Source organism: Terrapene carolina, unplaced genomic scaffold, assembly GCF_002925995.2.
Source record: "Terrapene carolina triunguis isolate 2854851 unplaced genomic scaffold, T_m_triunguis-2.0 Scaffold85, whole genome shotgun sequence".
Classification (NCBI taxonomy): Eukaryota; Metazoa; Chordata; order Testudines; family Emydidae; genus Terrapene; species Terrapene triunguis.
In genome coordinates, this window is record NW_020664436.1 from 13,079,225 (window position 1) to 13,105,119 (window position 25,895).

Below are 25,895 nucleotides of genomic sequence, written 5' to 3' on the forward strand. Positions count from 1 at the left end.
ATGGATTTAGTTGCCATTGTTTTAGGTACCAGAGTTTGAAAAATCTGACTGTACCATATGCACACTGAGCACACTCAGAAAGGACTTCTCAATCATGTTTAACCTGAGAGAAGCAAGCACATGATCCAACTACATATTAAAAACCAATCAAATTCCATTATTGGCATGAAAGGTTGACATTAATAGAGTTGTGGCCACTTATGGCAGTGATGAATTTGGCCCTAATTGATTGATTGTCTAGATTCTCTCTCTTCCTATGAGAAGTTACTAAACCATATGATTTTGGTTCTAATTGTCTAAGTTGTTGCTGGCTACATACACTGTCTTTCTAATAATTTTGGCAAGGAGTTTTTGGAAAGGTTTCATGGACAAGTCTAAGATTTAATTTTTATTCTATTAAAAGTCAACTTGGCTTGTTTAGTAAAGGTCTTTGTTTAACAGAAGTTATAATTAAAAATAAACACCCCTATGTTCAGATAGCCAAAGAACTATAATGGGTGTGATGCTATCTGTGTGAAAAATTACTTAAACAGAAAAGGCTTCCTGTGGAACTAATAATATGCACAGCCTTCCTGTGGAACTAATAATATGCACAGCCTTCCATACAAGGATCTCAAAGCACTTCACAAACATTAATAAAAAGTTTCACAACATCACTGCAAGGGAGGTATGACAAGAATCACTTCCATTTTACAGATGGAAAATATGAAGCACAGTGAGATTAGGTGACAATGACACAGCAGCAGAGCTGGGATAAAATTACACACCACTGGATTCCCAGTCCCATGATGCTCTAACCCCTAGACAATGCTGCCTCTAGGAACCAAAGTAAGAGATTTTAATATTGTCCCATGGAAAGATATGAAATTAGATGATAAAGTAAGGAGCCTCTAAAGAAATTAGGGTAAATGTGTTTAATCAGTCAAGGATATAAAATGTTCCTATGGCCAAATGTGAAAACTCAATGCTGTGAACGTCAAATACCTCTGCAAGGGCACAAGGACATGTATAACAGAAGTTGCCCCTGTATTACTGAATAATTTACAAGCCTTCTTCTCTATAGCTTTCTAGACAGAGGCTATCCAGTTTATGGGTTGATCACAATATGCAAATATAATGCAACAGCTACAGAACAGATTGCTAAATGCATGGGACAAGAGTGCTATGAGAGACTGGTCTAAAGCAGCGGTTCTCAAACTGTGAGTCGGGACCCCAAAGTAGGTCACAACCCCATTTTAATGGGGTCGCCAGGGCTGGCTTAGACTTGCTAGGCCCCAGGGCTGAAGCCAAAGCCCGAGGTCTTCAGCCCTGGGCAGCAGGGCTCAGGTTACAGGCCCCCTACCTGGGGCTGAAGTCCTTGGGCTTCAGCTTTGGGACCCCTGCCCGGGGTGTTGGAGCTCAGGCTTTGCCCCGGCACCTAGGACAGCAGGGCTTGGGCGGGCTCAGGTTTCGGTCCCCCCCTCCTGGGGTTGTGTAATAATTTTTGTCAGAAGGGGGTTGCAGTGAAATGAAGTTTGAGAACCCCTGGTCTAAAGCATCTTCAGAACATTGCTTTCTAATTGCAAGGCAAAAGGTACACACAATTCAAAGATTTAACCATTAGGAAAGAATTATTTAAGATGTATACTCCAAGTTGCAAAACATTAACTAACAAAATTCAGTGACAGTGATGTTCCAGGTTCTACAATGAAATCAACTGGCTGCCCATTTTATCAAGAGGCGGCAAATATTCTGGTTGGTGGGGTTTACAGAAGTACAAGATGATTAGAAGTGAAAAACTAGAGAATTACTTTATAAAGTGCATATAAAAAGGATTTTCTAATAAAATGTATTCTGTTTATGTCTTCTATGAAAGCTGAATAGATTTTCAATTGAGTTCATCATGAAATTACAGTAAAAAAGAAAATAAAACAAGAAAATTCTACCAAATAGGATGACAAAGGCAGATCTAGTGCACACACGGTCAGGTGAGATTTTAGGGATTTAGCTTGAAGATAAAATAGACCACAGCATCAGAGCAAAGACTATATGTGGGATGAGCACAGAAGTGACTGCAAAGAGTTAAGCTACCAAGATGGTTTGCAAACAATTTTTGCTGTCTTGTAACTCTTCAAAACTATTTTGTCTACAGAAACATTACAACAGTAACATCTTTTCTCCATTCTATTCCTCCCCCCCCTTTTTTTTTTAAAAACAGAAATTTGTTTTCAAAGACTTTACAACAATATACAGGTAGATAAATAATATGCCTACTTCACAAGTCTTCTCTCAGTTATTATAGGTAAACAAAAAAACATTGTTCATAGCAAATTCACATATTTATCATGACACACATTCTTAAGCAGTACATGGGTTAAAATACAGACTATTGAAGGTAAGAAGTGAGTAAAACAGAGACAAATGGGTTGAACAGTTTTTGGAGATGACCAGGGTGAGTTGAAGCATCTCAGTAGTAATTCTAAACAGAGGAATTCTGAGACACAATGGGGTGGAATGGAAAGTGCACTCATTTGCATGCCCATATTCAGAATGCTTCTAACCTGCAGCAAGTCAAAAGGAGCATGTTACAAAAATATGCTTTCTTCACACTCTCCCCGCCAAAAAAATATTTACTGTTAATTTAGTGCTGGTGAAAGGTACCAGACTGATAGCTCTAATAGCTCTGATGACTGAAGTCCCCTCTATTCACAGAACAGATACAACACATGGAATGGAAAAGGTTGCTCCACTGCCAAAGTGCCTCAACCCATAACCGCAGTGACAATCTCCATGCCAACACAATCCTTGGCATCTCTAATAAGATGTCAAAAAGAGTGCCACTTAGTGCCAACGGTATGGTGATATGGACACTACCATTAGCATCACTGGACACAGATCTGTTCATTAGGGACTGAACAGAGACCACTAGTTTATTTTATTTATTTATTTTTATTTTTTTGCTAGCTAATTCCTTTATTGTCAAGTTGTCAACTCCAATGCAGGGTTTGTAAAGCCAGAATACCAAACAGTATAGTGTGTAAAACAAAATATATTATAGGTGGAGTAGTCCTGATATTACTTTACTTAACGTCAGCTTGCATTAATGAGATGCATTCAGCATGAATCTAGTGCTCAGAAAAGGCCTCAAAATGCAATTAACTTGGCATTTCTAGCCACAGTCTGCACAGAAGTGCGCCCCACTAATATGCAAGATTGACTCAACTTATTTAAAGGGGAAAAACCTGATAAAGAAGGGGTTAAGATGCTAGCCTAGAAGCTTTTTACACTGTCATATGGCACAGACGGGTTTCTAAGCAGGCGCGGACTCTTGCTTCCCGAGTCACTGGAGTTTGGCCATGATGTAAACAAAAGGCCTGATCCTAAGCTTCAAGTCACCTCCGTTTGTTATTTTGTACATAGAAGAGACAATAATTTAAGGATTATAGACTATATAAGTGTAGCAGTTGGGATTACAATAAAAGCTGATCTCATTATGGTCTTTCACGTTGCAGACAGATGTCTTATACAAACAATAGGTTGCACACCTATTTGTGGGTCCCAAATTATGTGTAGGAGGAGACGACTGAACTTTATAATTGTTAAAGATGAATTAATTTCAGTTTGAAGTGTATGTGATGGTGGTAGCAGGAGAACTGGTGTCTGATCACTTGTTTTTGAATGAACAACTCTTTCTGGTGACTCCTCCCATTTTTGTTCAAACATTCCCAGATATGAGGCCACACACGTAACACAGGCAAAAATCTGTTGAACAACAGATCTTTCATTTCTTTATGGGACACCTACTAACTATTATGACAACACCTGCAAATGACATTCTACTTCTTTACCGACAATGACCTGAGAAAATATTGACCAGATTCTAATCTATGTTTGAAGCAAGAAAAATAAATCAAATAGTTAATTTGTCCAGCCAAGTTTTTATAATCCTCAGTTATGAAAGGAAACCAAGAATTTCAGAGTGGCTAACAAGAAACACCCCTGCTGAGTACATTAGGCTGCTTAGTTTGTTGAAACAATAATCTGGCTACCACTGTACACAGATAGTGTATTTGAATCTTTTTACCTGGTGGAGGTGTAAGTCTTCACAAATTAGAAAGTATATATCATACAGTCATGTTAATTTTCTATTTTTGAGTCATTTTCTAGATCAGAAAATTACAGCACTTACCATTTTACTAAAACTTCAATAGTTTCTCAAAGATATTGTAAGGACAGCAAGATTTCTTTAGCCCTGAAAGATTCAATATGCAGTTATCTGGTATCTCATTCTGCAATAAAATTCAGTAAAAATAAAGCATTTAAAACAAGATACATTTGGGTACTTAATGACAGTAAGTTCTAACCATAAACAAATATTGTTTATTCTATCTATTTCATGCACAAATACATATGTTCCCAATAACGACATGGGTTAATAGAGGAAAAATCTCTTTGACCTCTAGCAGTGGTATACAGGAGTCCTTTCCCAGTTCCCAAAATACACAGAAGAACGGAAAGATGAGAAGTATGAGAAATCTTATCATAAAACCAATGTTATTATATCGTAATGTCAGAACAGAGAAGTCTATAAAATTATTGATGTAAAAGATTTTTTTATTTCTACACCATAAAAATAGAACAGAGCAACAATAGAATTCCCCGGTTAAAAGAAAGCACAATTTACCTTAAAGTCAACCACAATCCTTAGTGAAGGAAAGGCCTGTACTCAAATAAATCCTGATGTGAAGAAAACTGTAGTGTCTTCTCTATGAAGGACAGCAGAATAAACTTGGGGCTTGATCATACAAATAGTCCCTGGAATAAATCCCAACTACTCTGAGTAACCCCACTGACATCTGTTGGACTACTATTTCTGTATTAAGCACTACATTTGGCAAGAAGTGTTTTCAGAACACCTCAGTATCATTTAAAAACAAAGGATACAAAATCGCACAGTAAAACTATATTTGCGGACAGCAGTGAATACTTTCTCTAAGAAAACAGAACTCTTTATGATCAGTAAACCTCTTACTAATCACTCAATTAAAAACATAAAAGCCTCATTCAAAAATGGATTGAGAACTTACACATCGCTCAGCTGAACAGATTTTTTTCCCCTAAGAGTCAGTGAAGATTAACATGGTACTCAACTGCAGTTGCAGAAGCAGGGCCTAAATCAACTATTTGGTTGGAGATGTCAAAGGGTCAAGGAATTCCAAATGTCAAAAGCACTGGTGCAACCCCCAAAATGTAGTATTTTGTTTCTGGGGCTTGAAAAATTTACTCACCAGTGACCAATAAGGTACTTTCCCTGGCAAGGGGTTGGTGGGGAAAAGTTTACGCCATCAGTTTCTCCAGAAAGTAAGCTCATTTAAAAAAATAGTTGCTAGACCTTATAGTTGTGAAGATACCTTCCAATCGTGAATGACATGTAAACCAATTCAATCCTGAGTATGCAGATAGCTATCTCCATTGTCAATGTTGCTGCTTAGAGCTTTTTCACAGCAACAGCCCAGTGAAAATGACCATTATGTGAAGTTTCACAGTTGCTAGTCAAAACCTGGTGGACAGGGCAGTAGTGTAAGTGACAAGTATCATGTCAAGTTCATTCTGTTAGGCACAGAAGCAGAGGCACGCACTGGACCTATCAGGGCTGCCTGGGGGGGGGCAAGTGGGGCAATTTGCCCCAGCCCCCGGACCCCGCAGGGGCCCCGTGAGCCCTGGCCCGGCGGCGGTCCGGGTCTTCGGCAGCGGGTCCTTCAGTGCTGCCAAAGACGCGGAACGACTGAAGGGCCCTCCGCCACCAAAAACCCGGACCGCCGTCGGGTGACTACAAATGCCGCAGCTCCCCCACTTTGCCCCAGGCCCCTGAATCCTCTGGACGGCCCTGGGACCTATTCACAAGTACCAGAAGCCCATTCACCTATGACTCCGGAGACTTGGAGGTAGAGCACATCACTTCAAATTAATCAAATACCTGCTAAAATAAGCCTTCCTATTTAATCTTCAGCTTCATCCGCTGACCTCCAGCAGAACTCCTAAATTATAAGGGAAGCAATATATAATTAATATCTTAGTTTAGGAGGTTGAGCAACCATTGGTATTGTTTTCATTACTCACATTGTGCTGCAGTAAGATCACATTAATACGTATGACCGTCTCTCCCATTGCTCTATAAGTTACATGGCTTCAGACCCATTCAAACACCAATAAATAAATACATGAAAATCAGACATCAGGTGAATTTCAAGCATCGACTGTTAAGCAGCCTATGGACCCCCGCGCGCGCCGGGCGCCACTGCCCAGAGCAGCGCAGCTACCCCGCTCGCTCCCATCCGAACAGCCACCCGCCGGGGTCCTCACTCAGAGCAGGACGCGGCCCCCGGCGCGGCGCGGTGTTTACACCCTCCCCAGAGGGCGGCACTGGCAGCAGGGTGCGCGCCAGGAGAGGCGGCATCTCAGGGCCACCCCCGCCGCGCTGCCCCCAGGCTCCGCGCCGTCCCGCGGGCTGGTGCGAGAGCCTCCGCCCCGCTCCACGTCGCCTCCGCATCGACCCTCCTCCCCCGGTCCGCCCCATGACCCGGCCCCGCATCTCCCCGCCGCAGAGCCGCGGCCACCCGGGCCCCGCAGCCGCACCCTTCGCCTCTGCTCGTTCCCGGGTCACCCTCCCCCCCCCGGGGGTCCCGCAGCGACGGACCCGGCTCCGCGCGGGCAGGGGGAGGGGTGGCAGGCAGAGGAGCCTCCATCTCCTACCTAGGTGCCCGGCTGCCCCCGCAGGGGTCCGGGCGGGCATGGCCGGCGCTGGGCGAGGGGTCCCTGGCGGGCACGACCTGACCTCCGTAGGCAACGCTGCAGACTCCCGGCAACGCAGGGCTGGCACCATAGAGAGGAGGAGACTTGACGGCCCAAAATCATAGAGCGGGGACGCTAGAGAGACTGGGACCGTGTACCGCCTCCCGCTAGCGGAAGCGGAAGTGACGTATCCCGGGCGCTTGCGCCCTGCCCTGTGTTTACTGGCCGGGAAGGTCACCCACGTGGGATTGCGGGTCGGAGCCGGTGCGCGGAGATGCTGGGCGCGTTGCAGTCTCCGGGGCTGGCGGCTCTGGGGGTCGCGGCCGCCGCGCTCAGGCCCTTGCTGTGTGGCCTCCCCGGCTGCCGAGCTCCCCGGCGCGGCCTGGGCCAGGAGCCGCGGCAGCACCCGGACTCCCGGCTCCAGCTGCGGCTCCCGGAGGCGGCCGAGGCGGCGCGGATGGTCCTGGAGAGGGCACGGCCCTCCCCGCCGCTGCGCAGGTTCATCGCCTGCCCCGACCTGGCCCGCGCCGTGCACGCGAGCCTGGAGTGTGGCCCGGCCCGTGGCCCCGAGCCCGTCGTCCTGGAGTGCGAGCCGGGTAAGCGCCCGGCCGGGCCCCGCGGCCCTGCAGCGCCGCACACGGACCCGCTGCGCCGCGGCTGGTGCCGATGGGACCCTACTGTCCCAGCTGGAGGGGCGGCTGGGGTCGCTGAGGAGGAGGCTGGGAAACGCAGCTTGTCTAAGTACTGCTTAAAAACCTGTCAGCGTCTGCGGCAGGCAGGCTGGGTTTGAACCTTTAAAATGTGTCGGCTGGGCCTCGTCAGCTCTGGAGGAGCCACCTCGAGACAGGGCCCCAGCCTGGCAGGGAAAGCCAAGGGGTTAGTCTGGGAACGGGGCAACTGCGCTCCAGCTCTTTTATTGTTAGGGCCCTGACCGCATCTGATGCTGGGTAGGAGCCGCTGTGTTAAGGGGACAGTTGGACTTGGTGGCTCATGGTCATGGGGGATTAGATGAAGGGAAACCTTGTAAATGTTCACACGTAAATACGAACTTAATATTTTGGAAGGACCTAATCAAAACGACATAAAATATAATGCTGGGAATAAAGAGTGAAGTAGTGGGTCTTGTCCAGTGTCTTCAGAATTGGTCTAATATTCTGGGGCTAGGTTGGCAGTCTGCACAGCCTGAAAATTCAGTGCATAGAACATCTACTGCATGTCTCTGCAAAATTGGCTTTAAGCTCTGGTACTTGAAGAGGGATAGTGAGTATAAAGAAATTATCAGACTTCATTAGTAGTAGTTTTAATGCTAGAAAGCTCGGTTTCAGTAATGTGACAATATCTTGCATCGTTGCTGGAAGGTTGTGACTCACAGCTTCAAGCTCTACACCATGATATGGGCTCATATTAAGTGCTGACACTGCAGTGCAATAGTGGGGTGCTGTGTCCTAATGGTTGTTCTTTGCATGTGATGTTAAAATCAGGTCCTGCCTGCTCTGTCTATCTGGAGCCCTTATGGAAATAAGTTAGTGCCTGATGCTGCCCCACTGATGTGAAAGGGAGCTTTACCATTGGCTTTGCTGGCATTACCTTTCCCTGTTCTGCACATTTTCTAAATATTTCAAACCAAACTCAGAACAGAGTATCTAAAGTGTAGGGCTGATGGCATTACCACATGGAGGAAAGCGTTGAAAGGTTAGGGATTGCTGTTGCCTCATTAGTTATTTTCCCTCACCAGTCCATTTAATAAAAGAAAAAGTAATTTTGAATATGCATAAACAGTTAAATGCAATTAATTTTGATTCAGTTATTATTTTGGTATTTTGGTTGCCTGTAAGCCAGGGATTGGCAACCTTTGGCACGCGGCTCGCCAGGCTAAGCCCCCTGGTGGGCCGGACCGGTTTGCTTACCTGCCGCGTCCGCAGGTTTGGCCAATTGCGGCTCCCACTGGCCGTGGTTCGCTGCTCCAGGCCTATGCTACATTTCATCATAGAAACGTTTTTGACTGAAATACATAACACCTTTTATTTCAAAAACTTTGTCTTATCACAAGTCTAGCAAATATGGTCTTAGTGTATCCACACTGCCTTTTTCTTCACATTACAACCACACAGTTCTCAGTTGCTGCTCAGCTGCTAAACAGTAGTAATGCAGATCATGACTGAAGGTCCATTTAGACTGTCAGAGCTTGAAGAAAAAATTGTAGAACAACTGTAGAGATCTCGAGAAATTTGGGAGATCGTGTCTGACTACTGTCTAAAGGTCTTATGCTGCAAAAAATTGCACACATGCTTAACTTTACTCACATGTTTCAGACTTAGGGCATAATTCTTTATCTAACCTCCCCCCACCCCCCTTCCCCCCCCCCCCCCCCCCCCAATATTTAGGTAAACTTATTTTTCTCCTTCTTGAAAGGCGTGTGTATCATTATGTCCTTTGGGAGTCGATTTTAAATGATAGAGCTAAACAATGATGATTTTTCCAGGTCCTGGATTCTTGACCCGGACACTACTCAATGCAGGTGCCCGAGTGGTAGCTCTGGAGAGTGACAGAGCTTTCCTTCCAGATTTACAGGTATGTTTTTTTTGTAAGGGTATCCGAAATTTGCAATGAGATAGGAAAATGAGAAATTAAATTAAAATCACACATCTGTTTGAATTTTTTTTACCTGTTACAAGTAACACCTAAGATAGATATAAGTTAAAGATAGTAGGAAAACATATTTTTCTTTTTTTAATTTGTTTACTTTGCACATTTGACAGCACTTTGCCTTTTACTGTTTCTCGTATATAGCCAGTCAGTTTCTCCTATTTGTGCAGGATATCAGGTTGAGGTCTCTCTAAACAGGGACGTACATAGATTTGTGGCTAATAGTCACCTAAATGATCTTGACTGTGTTTTTAAGCAAGATGTTTTCATGTGGCCTTCAGAAGCTTCTACAAATATTCTTAGCTACTTTCAGTGATTATTTTACCTGATTAAACTTTTGTCCTGGATCCTGCAGTTGACTCCAGGCATGTAGACTCTTGGGCCCATGATTTTAGTGGGGCTTTGCATGGACCTGGAGGTCTACAGATTTGGAGCTTTTTTTGCTGTTTCGGAGAGACTGAGATTTGGGAGCCAAGATTCCTGCTTGTTTCCAGCTCAGCTATCGACTTGGCATGAGCAACTTACTCAATTTCTTTGTGTATATTCATTTTTAGTTGTTGTTTTTCATCTAGGTGTTAAGAGACTTAATTTACAATTACAAATTGCTGTGGGCTCTTCAGATGAATATGGCTAATCAAATGTTTTTAAAAACTTACCAAAAGTTACACAAGTTTAATAGTGCATTCTAAAGTTCCAGTTGAGCAAATGCTAAATATGTAAAAAATACATCTGCCTTGCATCATAAAAGTAGCTGGCCTATATGCAACATTTCAGTAGCTGGCTCTGTGAGCGATGTTTGTTATTTTTAACTAGTATTTACAGAACCTGTTTATTTTAAAGATAATTCATTGAGGTGTTTTATTTTCGGATGGAAAAATACATAGGATGTGTCCAAATTGTTGGTAGTGAAAACTTACATTTTAACTTCACCATTGCTTTCAGTCTCTGGAGAACAGCCTACATGGACAATTAGAAGTTGTTTATTGTGACTTCTTCAGATTGGACCCTTTGGGCTGTGGATCTATGAAACCACCTGCTATGTACTCTGAGAAACTTTTTGAAAATTTGGGCATCTTGGCAGTTCCTTGGACAGCAGGTAAATTGAAAATCAACCTAAAATTGGGGGTACGTAATTGAGGCCTCAGAGGCAGTTTGGCAGGTGCTTGCTTAATTTTGTATAAAGCGGATTGGAGTAATCTATCTATCTTCTTTAATACAGAGATATAACTCATAGATACTACATGCCCAGTAGGTAATCCTCAATTTTACTTAAGTAGTCTGGCATTTTAGTAAGAGGTAAAACTGTGTATGGTGGGATATGTAGTTTCAATTGTTTACACCTCTTTAATGAAGATTCAGACAGACACAAACTGCATTCAGTGGTGGGCCATACTGTAAACCATACCTGAGCAACAACACAAAATCTGTAAATACATTCAGGTTAAAATAATGCTTGCTCTCGTGTTTGTAACTTACACTTCAGTTTTGTTGAGGTTGTGCAGTACATATTTGAAAATTCAAAGATACCTTTGCTCATTTTCAAAACAGATGTTCCTGTAAAAATTATTGGATTCCTTCCCCAAAAAAAGGAAAGAAACACTCTTTGGAAGCTTATCTTTGTCATGTATGAACGCAGTTCCATATACAGATATGGAAGAATAGAACTGAACATGTTTGTTAGTGAAAAAGAGTACAAGGTATGTTTAAGTACAAAAGATTTCACTGATTAATAAAGAGAAGCTGATGCTTCATTGAAAACTCTAGAACATTCTGTTTAGAGGCATTTTGTCCATGTGTTGCTTTAAAAATGTTCTTCCTTTTATTTACTTAAGGATATTTTTCTAACAAAAGGGAGAGAGAGGCTGTCTCTCTGCTGCTTGCTCCTCCTGAAGAAAGTTTGTCTGTAATAACACAGTTTGTTTTAAAGGAAATGAGTGTCACAAATTAGAGTGCTCTTCATGTGAGGGACAGTCAGTAGAAGTAGATATATTGAAGATATGCTAGTGCCTGATGGAAAACCAACACTTCTGTTGTATATTTTTTAATGCGATAACAGTAGTTCCCAGATGTTTTCATGCTGTGACTCCCTTTAGGATCACCTCTGTTGATGCAGCTCCCTCCCCTGGTGCTTAGTATTTAGATTGGCTTTGCACAAATGAACACTCTATCTTAACAGTCTACTTTGAAAACTATCGGGGAGTGGGGTTGACTACCAGAACAAAAGAAAGGGATGGGCAACTGGTGGCCCTGGGGCCACATCCAGCCTGGCATCATTTTATTTGGCCTGCCACCCTCTGTGCTGGAAGAGAGGGATCTAGTGAAGCCCCCTCTCGCCAAAGTCTTAGCAATTGCCCAAAGTTCTATAAGTCACAGGGCGAGAACTGGGGAGCGTGGCCCAACGCCTTTTAAGCCAGTGGTTCTCAAACTTTTGTACTGGTGACCCCTTTCACATAGCAAGCCTCTGTGTGCAACCCCCCTTTTAAATTAAAAACACTTCTTTACATATTTAACACAGTTATAAATGCTGGAGGAAAAGTGGGGTTTGGGGTGGAGGCTGACAGCTCGCCACCCCCCATGTAATAACCTCGTGACCCCCTGAGGGGTCCCGACCCCCAGTTTGAGAACCCCTATTTTAAGCAGTGGTCGTGTACTAAATCAGTATGGCTGCTGCCAGAGTGGCCTGGAGCATTGCTCTGGCTGCGTGGTCGCATTGCCGCTGACATTTGACCGGCTGCCCCTCTGTACAAACAGAGGTGCGGCTCAGCAATATGGTGGTGCAACCCCTGGCACACAGGGAGTCTGTTCCTGTACGGCAGCGTGCAGGGGAGTCCACCAAAAATTCAACTACTGGTGGCACCAGCTCATGCGCTTTGGGGTACGAGAGAAGAGTCCCTGTTTGAGGGAGACTCAGTATCCTTGAAACGGGGGTGACACAAGCATGGGCTGGAACGTGTCCCTGGCAAGGTGGGGGAACACCAGAATTTGCCTTCCCTCCAAGAAATATCTGAATTGGCGCCACTGCTCATGCTCTTCCAGGGAGCATCTAAGTGAAAGTAATATATATTCTTTCAGTGGGGACCATGTTCCACTGGGAGACCTGCACCTGTGATTTTCATATTTTTTATTTATTTATTTATTTATTTTTACAAACAAAACCCACTAAATCTTGATATTTATATCAGGTATTTCTGTAAATATTAGGATTTCTAGGTGTACCTATGTTTATCCCGTATGTTTCTAAATACTTAATTTGTATTCATTTGTACAATAAGAGGTTCAAATACCACTAAATTTGCAGTTCAGAGTGATTTTCTGTAATGACAAAATTGGCAAAAAGGGCAGCCCATTTCTTTTAGTGTCACCACTATGGTGTTACTTCCTTACACTAATTTTACCACTCTCTTCGTGCAATTTCTGTAACCTCCTCCCCCCAAAATGCCCCCCTCACCCTGATATGAGCTGAATGCCTGTCTTGGATAAATACTGTTGGAATCCACTTTCCTAGGTAGGGGCACATCTAGCTCCATTTTTTTTCAATTGATCATTGCATCAAATCATTTTATATCTATACTTAAAAATGAAATCATTCTATAATAGATGCATGCACTTCTGTCTTTGCTCAGTTCAGGAATAACTGAAATGTTGGGGGTTTTTTTGTTTTTTTTCCTTTCTGGAAGTTGTTTGTTTGACATGTAATATTGAATTGAATTGCCAGGCTTCTTATGAAGGTGCCTTAGAAAACCTTTTTGGCATTTATACAATCCACCATCTGGAGCTGTTTTAACAGATTGGCTGCGTGATCCTCTTTCTTGGGACTGGTACTAGCTTTAATGTAAAAATGAAATCTATGCAATAACATTAACATATCCCAAATCTGGGCAATCCTTTGGTTTTTGTAGAGGTAGAGTGAATGAGTGAGTATTTTCTTGTTCTTTCATAAGACTTTTTTGCTCTCTTAGTAAAGAGGTTAATATAGACATTCTTACGCAGTTTAAGTAGGTAATTTTAAATATTAAAATATTGTACAAAATAAAGTGGTCTTATGGTGGAATCTGTGTTTCTAATGTGTTCATCTGGCAGGAAGGCCTAAAATAATGTGTGGTGCATATTGTGTGAGGTCTAAGCTTGAGCTTGGAGTGGAGCTTAAGTAAGTGGGGCTTGAAATTTTAGTCTTAACTTTGAATTTGCTGGCTCTTGAGAACTTAAGTCTAACCTTTCCAGTCACATTTATAAGGATTTTGGAGTGAATGGATACAGAAATAATCTAATTTTTCAACTTTGTTTTTCTGCCAGGTATTGACTGCAAAACCTGGTGAACTAAGGAGTTATCAAGCATTAAGTGTGCTTTGGCAAACTGCCTGTGAAATTCAGCTTCTCCACATGGTGAGTATTTTGTACTGTCTATGATCATTACTGAGCTAAATGCTTTTTATAGTAAACAATGAAATTTTCTAAAACACTACATATTTTTGGTTTTCTGTGTTGAAAATGTTTTTATAAGGGTATCATTATAGTTAATGATCTGTCAACATTTTCTTTAGAACTTTCTGTCTTCAGAATTTGTGACATAAAATGTACTTGTTCACTCTTACCCCAGAATTTTTTTTTTTTTTTTTTTTTTTATTTAAGTTTTTATATTTTAAATTTTTTTTTTTTTTTTTTTTCCCTAATTTTTTTTTTTTTTTTTTTTTTTACTCAAGTGTGATTGAAATGTTAACAATTATTTTTTGGTTTAGGTCTAAAACTAGGGTTTTTAAATTTAGAACATCTCTTTTCTAAATTAGAAACAAGAAACTCAGCAGTGTTAAACTATGGACAGGTTGCTTTAAAAAAAAAACAAACAACAAATGCAGCTTTAAAATGAGTTCTACTATTTAAACAGTTCTACTAGGCTTATTTATTTAAAGTCCCCGGGACACTTTGAATTTCTTAACAGAAGCAATTTTGTGTTTCAGGCTTTTAGAGATTGGCTGAATGCTTTTTTCAGTATTTATTGAAAGGTTTAGGTTGGTATCAAGTGAATAGAAATAACGCTCCTACTTTGTGGGCTGATTGAAGTGTGTTCCAACTCCTGCTGACTCAAACCCCTGACCCACACTGATTCTTCCTGTTCTGTTCCACTCTCCTCACCCCTAAAAGACTGGCACCAGCTAACCCATTTGCCTTTTATAGCAGCAAGTCTGTTTCCCACTTGTAGCCAAGGCATGGTACCGTAATTCATTTGACTCTGGCTTGTGCTTTGACTGAAGGATGGAGGGGTAGGAAACGGGATTCGGGCACCAGGGAGGAGGGATGATCTTGTGGTTGGAGCTTTGCATTGAACCCAGATCTTCTAGGTCCCAGTTCCTGCCTCTGCTACAGATTGTGAACTTGTTCAAGGTCATTCAAATCTTTGTGCTTCACTTCCCATCTGTAAAATGGAAATATTTCTGACCTACCTCACAGGGGCTGTGACCATACAGTCATAAATGTTTGGGAGATGCTCAGATACAATAGTGATAGGGGCCAGATAAGTACTTAGACAGAACCCATTGGCAGAGAGGTGCATCAGGCACTGTGCACAAGAGAGTGTAAGATGGGTGGGCATGAAGGACCCAATCCAGGATGAACAAGCAGTAGGCAGCTGTAGACAGAACTATAGCATATATGAATTGGCAGTTGCTTGACATACAAGGGATTCATGCTGAAATTAAGCCAATTCAAACGTTCATGTATAATTTTGGCTGTAAAAGACCATATTTCAAAAGGTGGGAAGAACTTGGAAATCTGGAGCTATTTTCTGGAGAAATAATTCTTTTGTCCACAGTTTTGCAGCTTAAGGCCCAATTCAGGAAGGTTACTTAAATAGGTGCCTAACTTTAAGCACTCAAGTAGTTCCACTGAAGTAAATAGGGCTACTCACATTCTTAAGGTTAGGTACGTGCTTAAGTAACTTCCTGAATCTGGGCCATTGTATTCTTTTAAAATACTTTAATTCATGTTTTTATTTTCAATATATTCAGCCCATTTTAGATGAAGTTTTAGAAACAAGTACGTTTTTGTGTAATATTTGGCAAAAGACTTAAAAAAAATTATGAAGCCATGACAAAATATTTTAAACTTTAACTTTTTTTTTTTCCTCCCAGGAACCTTGGTCTTCATTTTTGACTAATTCAAAAACCAGGGGACTTGCAATACCGAAGAGCATGGTAAGATCAACACTTATGGTCTGTTTCTTTAGAGATGCTGTGAAACAATTTAGGCTCAAATTTTAGATTTTTGGAGGTTTTAATTGCATTACAAATTTTGATAAGAAAATTAATAAATTCCCTTTATTTAATTGAAATGTTTTTTATTTAAATACTCCCTTTCATTATAGGAATGGACTTGTGATTTATAAACAAAAGTCAAACTGAACCCAACTAGTATCTTTTTATTAACCAAGGTGACAGAAATGCAGAAGACAGAATAAATGGGAAAAGAAGAAAATGAGACTTTTTGAAGGGACAATTGGGTTAAGGATCATCTCTTTTAAAAATATATTTTGTTACCTGCTAGTAATAACGCTTTAGATGAGTAAAACAGAATTGGGAAAAAAATCAAAATCCACTTTTGCTTCTAATGTTTTGTGTAATATTTGTACTTCACTCAGGTTGGATGATGAAAATAGACTGTTTAGTTGCAAATTCATGTTCTCATGCTAGCACAATGATGCAAAATTTGGGCTATAGATATAACAGTTTAAATTGCCAGGGACAATGTTTAAATTGAAACAAAATCCTGAAGTTTTAAAAAAATGAAGGCATTTCTATCAATTTTTATAGAACTTAGTGGTATTAAAACTCAGCAGTATATTACATTACCCAATGATGTCTCTTTTTAATCTAAGATTTTAGCAATAAAACCCATAAAGGTCTCGGTTTTTGGTAATACTGAATGTTACTTTGAATTTTTTGATTATATCATATTTGACAGCTTTATAGACTCATCAAATGTCACCATAATTATAGTATAGGTCATATGAGGTGACACTTTAAGTGATGGCTGCACACCAAATGGATTGCATAAGATACGTTAAGACCACTTCGTAGAGTCAGGGGAATTAGAGATGGAAAAGATCTATTGAGTCATATATCTGTTTCTGCCAGTACAAAACTATCTTTATCTTTTAAGGATAAAAAGAAGTTCTTCATACACCTCTCAGATCGGAGGACAGTCTTAACAAATGTTACACCACAATATTCCATATTTGTCCAAAAGACAGATAATTAATATGAGTTAGATTCAGATTTTTCAAGGCCAGAAAGGACCATTATGATTATTTAATGTAACATCTTGCATAACACAGGCCAAAATAACCTCATCTGAAAATTTCTTCATCAAGCTTATAACTTATGTTTGAGCTATAGCATATCTTTTAGAAAAATAGCCAGTCTTGATTTAGAGACTCAAAGTGATGTAAAATCCACCATCAGTGGTTAATTACCTTCAGTGTTTTAAAAATGGTTAATTACCTTCACTGTTTAAAAAAAGAATTGCACATTATTTTTAGTCTGTATTTATCTAGCTTCAGCTGCCATCCCGTTGGATCTCATTATGCCTTTTTCTGCTAACTAAAAGAGTGGTTTACTTTAAGAAGTCTTTCCCTGTGATTTAAAGAAATACAATCTTAACTATGACCTTTTTTCATTAACTTTTTGTTGTTGTTGCAGCTGCTGCCAAACGACCACTTATGTTTAGTACGAATGACCCCACGGAGGAATTTATTTACAGGTGGCATGACAACCACAAATTCATCTACCTTTATTCTTATGGTAAAACAGTGTCTTGCTAAACGCAAGTCTAAACTAATTGATAGACTTAAGTAAGTATATGGAAAAGTTATATTACAATTTTTCACCAGACAAATGATTGAAGGTTCAGGACAATTTAGTAGTGTTTTGTTCTTGAAGGATTATTCTTTACAGTCCAGATACAGTTTAGTAGTCCTTTAATTCCATACAAATACATACAGAATAAGTTTACAGTTGCTCAAAATACTATGTGATTGGAAATGAAGATTTTGGCAACAAATTAAAAATTACTCTGCCATTTGTGGGGCTGAGTAATTGCGTACTGTAAATATTTATTTTTTAAATGCAGACATACTTGCCAGTATTTCTTTTTCTTGCATAAATGTATTCTCAAATGCATTTTGCAAACATGCATAAGAATATTAAGTTGCATGTCAAAATCAGCATTGCCAACCCACAGCTCTTTAGCTGGATATTTTTTAACACATGAAACTATATAATGGAACTAGTTTAGAAGAGAGGTAGCCGTGTTAGTCTGGATCTGTAAAAAGCAACAGAGAGTCCCGTGGCACCTTTAAGACTAACAGATGTATTGGAGCATAAGCTTTCATGGGTGAATGCCCACTTCGTCGGATGCATGCATGCTTATGCTCCAATACATCTGTTAGTCTTAAAGGTGCCACAGGACTCTGTTGCTAGTTTAGAAGAGGGGCTTGTGTGTTCGTTCTAAAAGAGATCAGGAGATAATGTAGTCTGGAAATTATTAAATTTTATAAATTGTGCTAGCTTCTTGCATGTTAAAAGATTTTCTTCTCTGTCAATTTATTAACGAGTTTCTTTACCTGGCTTTGTTTCTGTAAATGCTCTTTAAAATATTCGGGTTTCTCATTATATTTTTGGGTTTGTATATAAATCTGAATTTCAACAAGACATTCTACATAATGCTGCATTAAAATACTTTAGAAAAGTAATTAGCTAAAAATATTGTACTGTGGTGTGCAGGCATGCACTAGTCCCTGAACCACAGGCTGGAGCCAACAGCTGGGGTAAAATTGAGGAGGTCCTGCCCTGCCCTAGGGCTGGGCTATATAAACAGGAAGAGGGAGCTCAGAGAGAGGGAAGTGGAAGCCATGCAGGCTGTGGTGGGTTCTTTCCTCTCAGGTTCTAGGAGACTAGTCCAATTAGTGTGTGGGAACAGAAGCAGGATTCAGAAGTGAGGGCCTTATGAATTGATTGTTTGAATTGCTCCTGTCCTGAGCCTTATTAAAAGAGGATATGCTCTTCTGTTAATTTGTGCTGGCGTCTCTGTGCCCCTGGCTTTTAAAGTGAATCTGCTGCTGTCAAGTAGGTGAATGAAGGTGGGCACTCCCACAGTGCAACACTGGGCTGCAACGGGGCAGACAGGGACTGCCCCACCTTTACATATGGATTAAAAACTGTATCCCTGATAATGATTAAAAAGAATAATCATTAGGGCTGTCAAGCGATTAAAAAAATTAATCGCAATTCTTCGCACTGTTAAACAATAATAGAATACCATTTATTTAAATATTTTGGAATGTTTTCTGCATTTTCAAATATATTGATTTCAATTACAATACAAAGTGTACAGTGCTCACTTTATATTAATTTTTTATTACAAATATTTGCACTGTAAAAAAACAAAAGAAATAGTATTTTTCAATTCACCTAATACAAGTACTGTAGTGCAATCTCTTTATCATGAAAGTTGAACTTACGAATGTAAATTATGTACAAAAAAAACTGCATTCAAAAACAAAACAATGTAAAATTTTAGAGCCTGCAAGTCCACTCAGTCCTATTTCTTATTCAGCCAATTGCTCAGACAAACAAGTTTGTTTACATTTGCAGGAGATAATGCTGCCCGCTTCTTATTTACAATATCACCTGAAAGTGAGAACAGGCATTTGAATGGCACTGTTGTAGCCGGCATTGCAAGATATTTACATGCCAGATGTGCTAAAGCAGGGGTTCTCAGACCTTTGTACTGGTGACCCCTTTCACACAGCAAGCCTCTGATTGTGACCCCCCCCATACATTAAAAACACTTTTTAATATATTTAATACCATTATAAATGCTGGAGGCAAAGCGAGGTTTGTGGTGGAGGGTGACAGCTCGCAACCCCCCATGTAATAACCTTGCGACCCCCTGAGGGGTCCCGACCCCCAGTTTGAGAATCCCTGCACTAAAGATTCATATGTCCCTTCTTACTTCAACCACCATTCCAGGGGACATGCGTCTAGGCTCGTGACGGGTTCTGCTCAATAACAATCCAAAGCAGTGCGGACCGACGCATGTTCTTTTTCATTATCTGAGTCAGATGCCACCAGCAAGAGGTTAGCAAGAGGTTGATTTTCTTTTTTGGTGGTTTGGGTTCTGTAGTTTCTGCATTGGAGTGTTGCTCTTTTAAGACTTCTGAAAGCATGCTCCACACCTCGTCCCGCTCAGATTTTGGAAGGGACTTCAGATTCTCAACCTTGGGTCGAGTGCTGTAGCTATGTTTAGAAATCTCACTTTGGTACCTTCTTTACGTATTGTCAAATCTGCAGCGAAAGTGTTCTTAAAATGAACAACATGTGCTGAGTCATCATCTGAGACTACTATAACATGAAATATATGGCAGATTGCGGGTAAAACACAGAGCAGGAGACATACAATTCTCCCGCAAGAAGTTCAATCACACATTATTTTTTTAATGAGCGTCATCAACATGGAAGTGTGTCCTCTGGAATGGTGGCCGAAGCATTAAGGGGCATACGAATGTTTAGCATATCTGGCACGTAAATATCTCGCAATGCCATGAAAATGCCCGTTCTCACTTTCTGGTGATGTTATAAATAAGAAGAGGGCAGCATTATCTCCTGTAAATGTAAACAAACTTGTTTGTCTTAGTGATTGGCTGAACAAGAAGTAGGACTGAGTGGACTTGTAGGCTCTGAAGTTTTACATTGTTTTGTTTTTGAGTGCAGTTATGTAACAAAAATCTACATTTTTAAGTTGCACTTTCACAACAGAGAGATTGTTCTACAGTACTTGAATGAAGTGAATTGAAAAATACTATTTCATTTATCATTTTTACAGTGCAAATATTTATGATAAATAATATACACTTTGATTTCAATTACAGCACAGAATACAATATATATGAAAATGTAGAAAAACATTCAAAATATTTAATAAATTTCAATTGGTATTCTATTGTTTAACACTGCGATTAAACTGTGATTAATTGTGATTAATTTTTTAAATCACGATTAATTTTTTTGAATTAATCGCGTGAGTTAACTGTGATTAATCGACAGCCCTAGTAATCATTAATGGTATAGTGTCCTAATGGGAAAATGTGTCAAGTTATATTATGCAGAGTGCAGTAGGGATGCCAATTCTAATAGCGTTTCTGTTAGTTAGTGGGAACCTAGCGTAAACTGAATCACAGAAGGCTAGCAAACCCAGAACAATCAAACTCACAGTGCAACGTAGAGAAGTTTGCTTGTTGCAGCTCAACAGTCTAAATAACCACCAATTTTAGGCTGATCATACAGCAACAACTCTATTAGCGTTGCTCAACCTTATAACTCCTTTTTCAGGTGAAATTTAGTTCGTATGTTCTTGCTCAGGGAAAAAATTAAAATGGCTGTTTTTAAGCACAGGCAGACTAGGATAAAATGTTTCTCTAAACAAAATTTGGTAGTGTTTTTGTTGTTGTAACAGTTCTAAGCCCTCAGTAGGAGGTGATGGAAACGTGAAGTTTGGTAGGGACATAGTCCCTAGGTCATAGATATGCCTTTCGGTGCTTAGGTGAAAATTGGTTTTGATCTGAATAAGTTATGGCTTTTAAAAAGTAATTCACATGTGTACACTGTTTTTAAAAGAAATCTGCCAGCATTACATTGGCACGTCACGTGCATGTGTGGTTTAACTGAGAGGAAACTTCCTTTGAATAGCTGCTCTCGCTATTCCATTTGATTTATGTATACATGCAGCATAAAGCTGAGTAGAAATTGAGTTTAATATGTACAAAATACCAAAATCAAAAGTAGACTAAATAAAACACTGTTGAAAATAGATTGCACAGTGCAGTGGGTCAGACTGGACGCCCTAAAGTGGTTTTCTACTTCTAATTTATAAATTAAGCTTTTAAATTATTTGTCAATTTTGCCTACCAATATTTTTTTAGCCCCTCACTGTAAGACATTCAGGCTTTCTTATCCACTGTTACTCCATTTACTCCCTGTGGTGTGGTTATTAGTGTTCTCTTTCCATTCATGGGAAATGAATGCTCCCTCAGAAGAACCAGCCTCTGGTTAACTATTCCAATAAACAAACTGTTTTTTCTTTCATTTGTTGCCAGTGGTTTGTAGTCAATCTTCTGGTGGGTGGATAATCCCCCTGGCAATATGCTAATGAAGTTCTATAACTCATTCAGCAAGACTGGTATAAAAGACTATCATAGATTCCTTCCTTGTCGGTTGTCAAATTGACAGTGTGCTTACTTTCCAGTAGTTGCTTATGCCAAAATCTGTAGCTGGCCTTGTGTCTCTTAATTTGCAGCTACTGTGTATTAATAAATGTACCTTTTCCTTGCCTTGAAAATAAATACAGTCAAGATATCTGTAGGAACTGTTCAAGGCCTAAATTTGATAGCAGTGACATATGAGTGGGAGAGATAGTGGGTACAGTAAAACAGATCACCTCATGTAGTGGGGGAAAAGGGAGGTGTAATTAAACCCTTCAGACTGTCTCACCCTCATAACAAAGATGCCTTTCATTGTCCCCAGACATTGGAATCTAAACCCATTCATGCTCTAGGTTCTGTATTATTTCAGTTGTACAATGAATGGAGGGAAAAATTCACCATCTGAAAAGTTTGTGATTAAATTCATGAATTTAATGAACAGAGGCCCCTATTGTCAGCATTCACAGAAAACAATTGGTGTCACAGGAGGGAATTCTTGACAGCCTGAAATTGAGTAAGAATTAATTGTGCCCAGTGTTGCATCTTACTGTTGTTTTCTTTTTAACTGAAAGAAATGCTAAAACATTTTTTTGTTATGTCTTGTGTTTCAGCTCATGGAGTCCAGGCAGTGGGAGTAAACTGTTAAGGGACCTAGAAATACCGGAAAACATTATAACAGGCAATTTGTACCCAGAAGAGTACAGACGCCTTTTTGAAGCTATGGAACACTCTAAAGAATTTAGTCAAAGCTGGCTCTATGATGAAGTCTTGGAAAATAACAGGAACATAAATTTCTAAATCTAAACCTGCTGGTTTTGAAACAAATTATTTGTTTCAGTGACTATATTGTGATGCAAATAATAAGAAATGGTCTCAAAATCTTAGAATTCCATCAGTAAAGATTATGTTGTCCCCTGCACAAATCAGAAGATAAAAGTCGCATGAGATGCAACAGCCTGTCTACACAGGGAAAAAAACTGTTTAAACGATGTGTAGGCATGGCAGTTAACAGGTTGTTCTGTGTGCATGGGATTGAAGTCAAACGTTGCATCTTCTCCAGCAGCATAATGGCAACTGTTGTTGCTCTTGGAAATATGGCATAAAATGTACTGCGTTTTTTGCTACTCTACTGTATATTTGTTATATTTTAAATAGTATGAGACCAAATACTTGTGCATTTTGGATTTGGGTGTCAGAATACTTAATTATTATGATTAACTCTTTCACAGTGCCCCAAAATGTTTAGATCCTTTACAAATATAAGACCTATTTTCCTTCTCCCTGGCCTAAGGAATATAGTCTAAAATTGACATGATACAATAATAGTTACGAATAAAGGGGTGAGGAAAAATGGGAGAGTGGAAAACAACAGTAGAATAATATGGGTACTCAGGTTAGTTATATGTATTTCTTGTTTTAATGTATGCTCTGCATTATATATGTCTACTAGAGCTGGTGTGGTGGGGAGAGAGAAATATTCATAGTAATTTTTAAAAATTGAAATTTCAAAATTCAGAAGACGTTGATCACTCTTCTACATACCCTGCCACCCATCCACATGCATATAGTCTTTGCTATCTTATTTGCATCTAAAATTTTTCCACCAGACCTTTGAACATTGTACACATTGTATAAACCATGAAAATTGTCTCTTCCCCACAACCTAAGTCCCTTTATATAATATGTTAAAATGTGTGTATATTATATGTATATAAGCACAACCCACTAAAATTTTATTCCTAGCCAGACTACTTGTTTACACTCTCCTCAGCCACTATTCTCCCTCATTAACTAACTCTTTCCTATTTCCCCTGTACATTTGATGGTGGGGCTGGTGGGGGGTGGGAGGTGTCAAGGAGTGTTCCTCTAAGTGTCCAGGTACAAGACAACAGCATATCTTTTAAGTATAGGCTTGGGTAGCTCAGATACTGGGAAGTTGTGCTGCTTCAGTCTCTGCTAATGGAGAAGTGTGTCTTGATTCTCAGGAGGGATGGTAGGAAGCACTGGCTGGGCCATTATCCGTGCCCTACTACTGCAGTCCCTGCTACTAGAGATAATCTGCAGACAATCTTTTGCAATACAAGACAGAAGGACTGTTTCATGTAATCTCTGTTCCATCCTACAGCATTAGCTATGTCCTGGAGTAATTCTTGCATATTGGGATTATCTTCCCATTCACACCTTTCCTGACTCTTAGATATTATAAGAATCTGTATTTACAAGATGATCACCATTGCTGAGTTAGCATATAACAGGAGCAATTTAATTTCTACCGTAGCAGTAATAGGTGATAACTGAATGTTCTTGCTGATACAGCCAGCCAGCAAAAGATAATATCGTAACTCCTCCTGTGCATTTTTTTTCGGGCATCAAATGCCTGGTTCTTGTTGCAGCAAGATATCTGCACTAAATCAAGATGCTAAAGAACAAAGGGGAGATTGTCATTATAAAGTGACTGATTTACCTGTGTTACTGATAACACTAAAATATGTGAGCAGTGAATTGGAAAAAATAATTTACTGTCACTCTTAATGCTATTTGTTTACAAAACAATAAGGCAGTGCACACACTCCAGGAGTCAGTACATGGTATAGTGGTTGGAGCAGGGGATTGGAAATTAGGAGATTTGAGTTCTGTTCCTGGTTCTGCTATTAACTCTGACCTTGGGCACGTTGTTGTCCTCTTATGTAAAATGGGGAGAATGATGCCTGCCTTTGTAAAGTGAGATCCCAAAAGGTGCAAGAAGTGTAAAATACTGGCTTTATAGCAGTCAACTTGGACTCAAAACTAAAGTGTCTATAGCTTCACTTCTTTAATCTCATGTACTAGCCCATTGTTGCAATGATCTGTTTGCAACTCACATGAGGTCACAGTGCCACTCAGTTTTGGCCTAGCCACTTCTCGAACCTGAGTGGTGCTGTGACCTCGTATGCCAGATCACAATGCCCACAGTGGGAAGCCAGGCCCAGTCCTGGGGAACAGAATCTGCCGCTGCAGGGTGAAAGCAAGGCATGCTCACTTTCCACCACCCTCACCCCCAGGCCTCCCCTCCAGAGCAGGCCTGCAACTCACATAGAACCTTCCCACAACCCATTGAGAAATGCAACAACTAAGTGTTCTTTTCTAATTTTTTTTTTTACCCAGAGTCCATGTGGAGGGATTATATATTTATAAAGAAGTCCTTGTTCCATGCCAGTGTAACATCCTTCCAGCACTTTTAAGGCAGCACAGTAGTTGGTGCTTTTGTATATACTCTGGCATATGTGGGCCTTACTTATCAGCTGTTCCACAACATGATACCAGAGGATACAGTTGGTGATGATGTAATTGAGTTAATAAGGACAGAAACAGGAGATGCATCCAACACAAAGCTGGTTGTAATTGTGTGGAAAAGGAGAGAGGGCTGTAGTCATGGGACAGTCATATCCCAAATCTTTAGTTTGCAATAGTTACTTAATCCAAACAGCAATTAAAAATGATTGGTCATCTCTTGTGTATGCCCTTCAAAATGTAATGAGATGAGACTATTGATAGGCATTCTATTGGCAAGTTAAACAATATTTCTACTCAGAGGGCTTGAAATATTATATTGTCTGTCTTGTAAAACAAGTCGTCTTTTGGGATGAAAGTTGAATGCTGATCCAGGTACCTAGTTCTGATTCTTTGCCATGGAGGAGAACCAGCTTCATGTGGAAGTCTGTCTTTGTTCCTGACCAGACTGAGTTCAGCATGCTCAGTTATTGGGGAGAAAATGTATCCGGATTTTCAATAGTGTCCTCTGCAGATGACTAAGGAGCAATATCGATGGGCTTAGAAAGAAGACCCATGTACTTAGGATAGCGGTTGTGCTGTGGGAGAAGTAAAGTAGATCAAAATGGGGGTTATTTCAGGGGACCCACAGAACTGCTCTGAGCAGGGGAACGGGGTGGGAAGAGGAATTGTGAAAGAGAATGCTTTGCATCTCTTGTGTTGAATTAAAAGAAATAATTAATACATTTATGTTGTGGAAAATGTAAGAAAGAATGATTCCAGAACAGACCCCGGATTTGGCCTGACCATTAGAAAGAAATATGTCTCTCAGCCTGCTGAGTTTGTGCCAATTGAAACAGGCCTGCCAGTTTGCAAGGTCTGTGCTAATTGTAGAAAAAACATCCAGAGACAAAGAGTTTGTTCTAAAAGTAACAAGATAACAGCTGTGCTTTATGGCTGGTACAACTTTGTTTCCTAA

At 40.2% G+C, this 25,895-nt stretch overlaps 2 protein-coding genes across 2 annotated transcripts in view; one reads left to right on the top strand and one right to left on the bottom strand.

Moving 5' to 3' along the window:
* The window catches only part of CNST (consortin, connexin sorting protein), an 86,558-nt gene extending 79,610 nt beyond the window's left edge, over nt 1-6,948 (bottom strand). Inside the window, exons 1-3 of the mRNA XM_024210280.2 lie at nt 6,733-6,948; nt 5,957-6,017; nt 4,169-4,268 (exon numbers count right to left, since the gene is read on the bottom strand). The gene's annotated coding sequence lies outside the window, so the exon portion shown is untranslated. The remainder of the gene's footprint in view (nt 1-4,168; nt 4,269-5,956; nt 6,018-6,732) is intronic.
* A 27-nt stretch (nt 6,949-6,975) lies between these two features.
* Nucleotides 6,976-23,284, top strand: TFB2M (transcription factor B2, mitochondrial). Its single transcript, XM_024210283.3, has 8 exons — nt 6,976-7,367; nt 9,254-9,342; nt 10,360-10,513; nt 10,966-11,114; nt 13,711-13,800; nt 15,543-15,605; nt 17,109-17,260; nt 22,279-23,284. The coding sequence occupies exons 1-8, from the start codon at nt 7,046-7,048 to the stop codon at nt 22,463-22,465; spliced, it is 1,206 nt and encodes a 401-aa protein (XP_024066051.1). The 5' UTR covers nt 6,976-7,045; the 3' UTR covers nt 22,466-23,284.
* Nucleotides 23,285-25,895: the final 2,611 nt, after the last annotated feature.

Excerpts from the sequence above, each read along its gene's own strand:
- TFB2M (XM_024210283.3), top strand. The coding sequence starts at position 7,046 with ATGCTGGGCGCGTTGCAGTCTCCGGGGCTGGCGGCTCTGGGGGTCGCG. Across the intron at positions 10,514-10,965 it reads GGCAGTTCCTTGGACAGCAG|ATGTTCCTGTAAAAATTATT; the intron begins GTAAATTGAAAA and ends TTTTCAAAACAG. Across the intron at positions 13,801-15,542 it reads AAATTCAGCTTCTCCACATG|GAACCTTGGTCTTCATTTTT; the intron begins GTGAGTATTTTG and ends TTTTCCTCCCAG.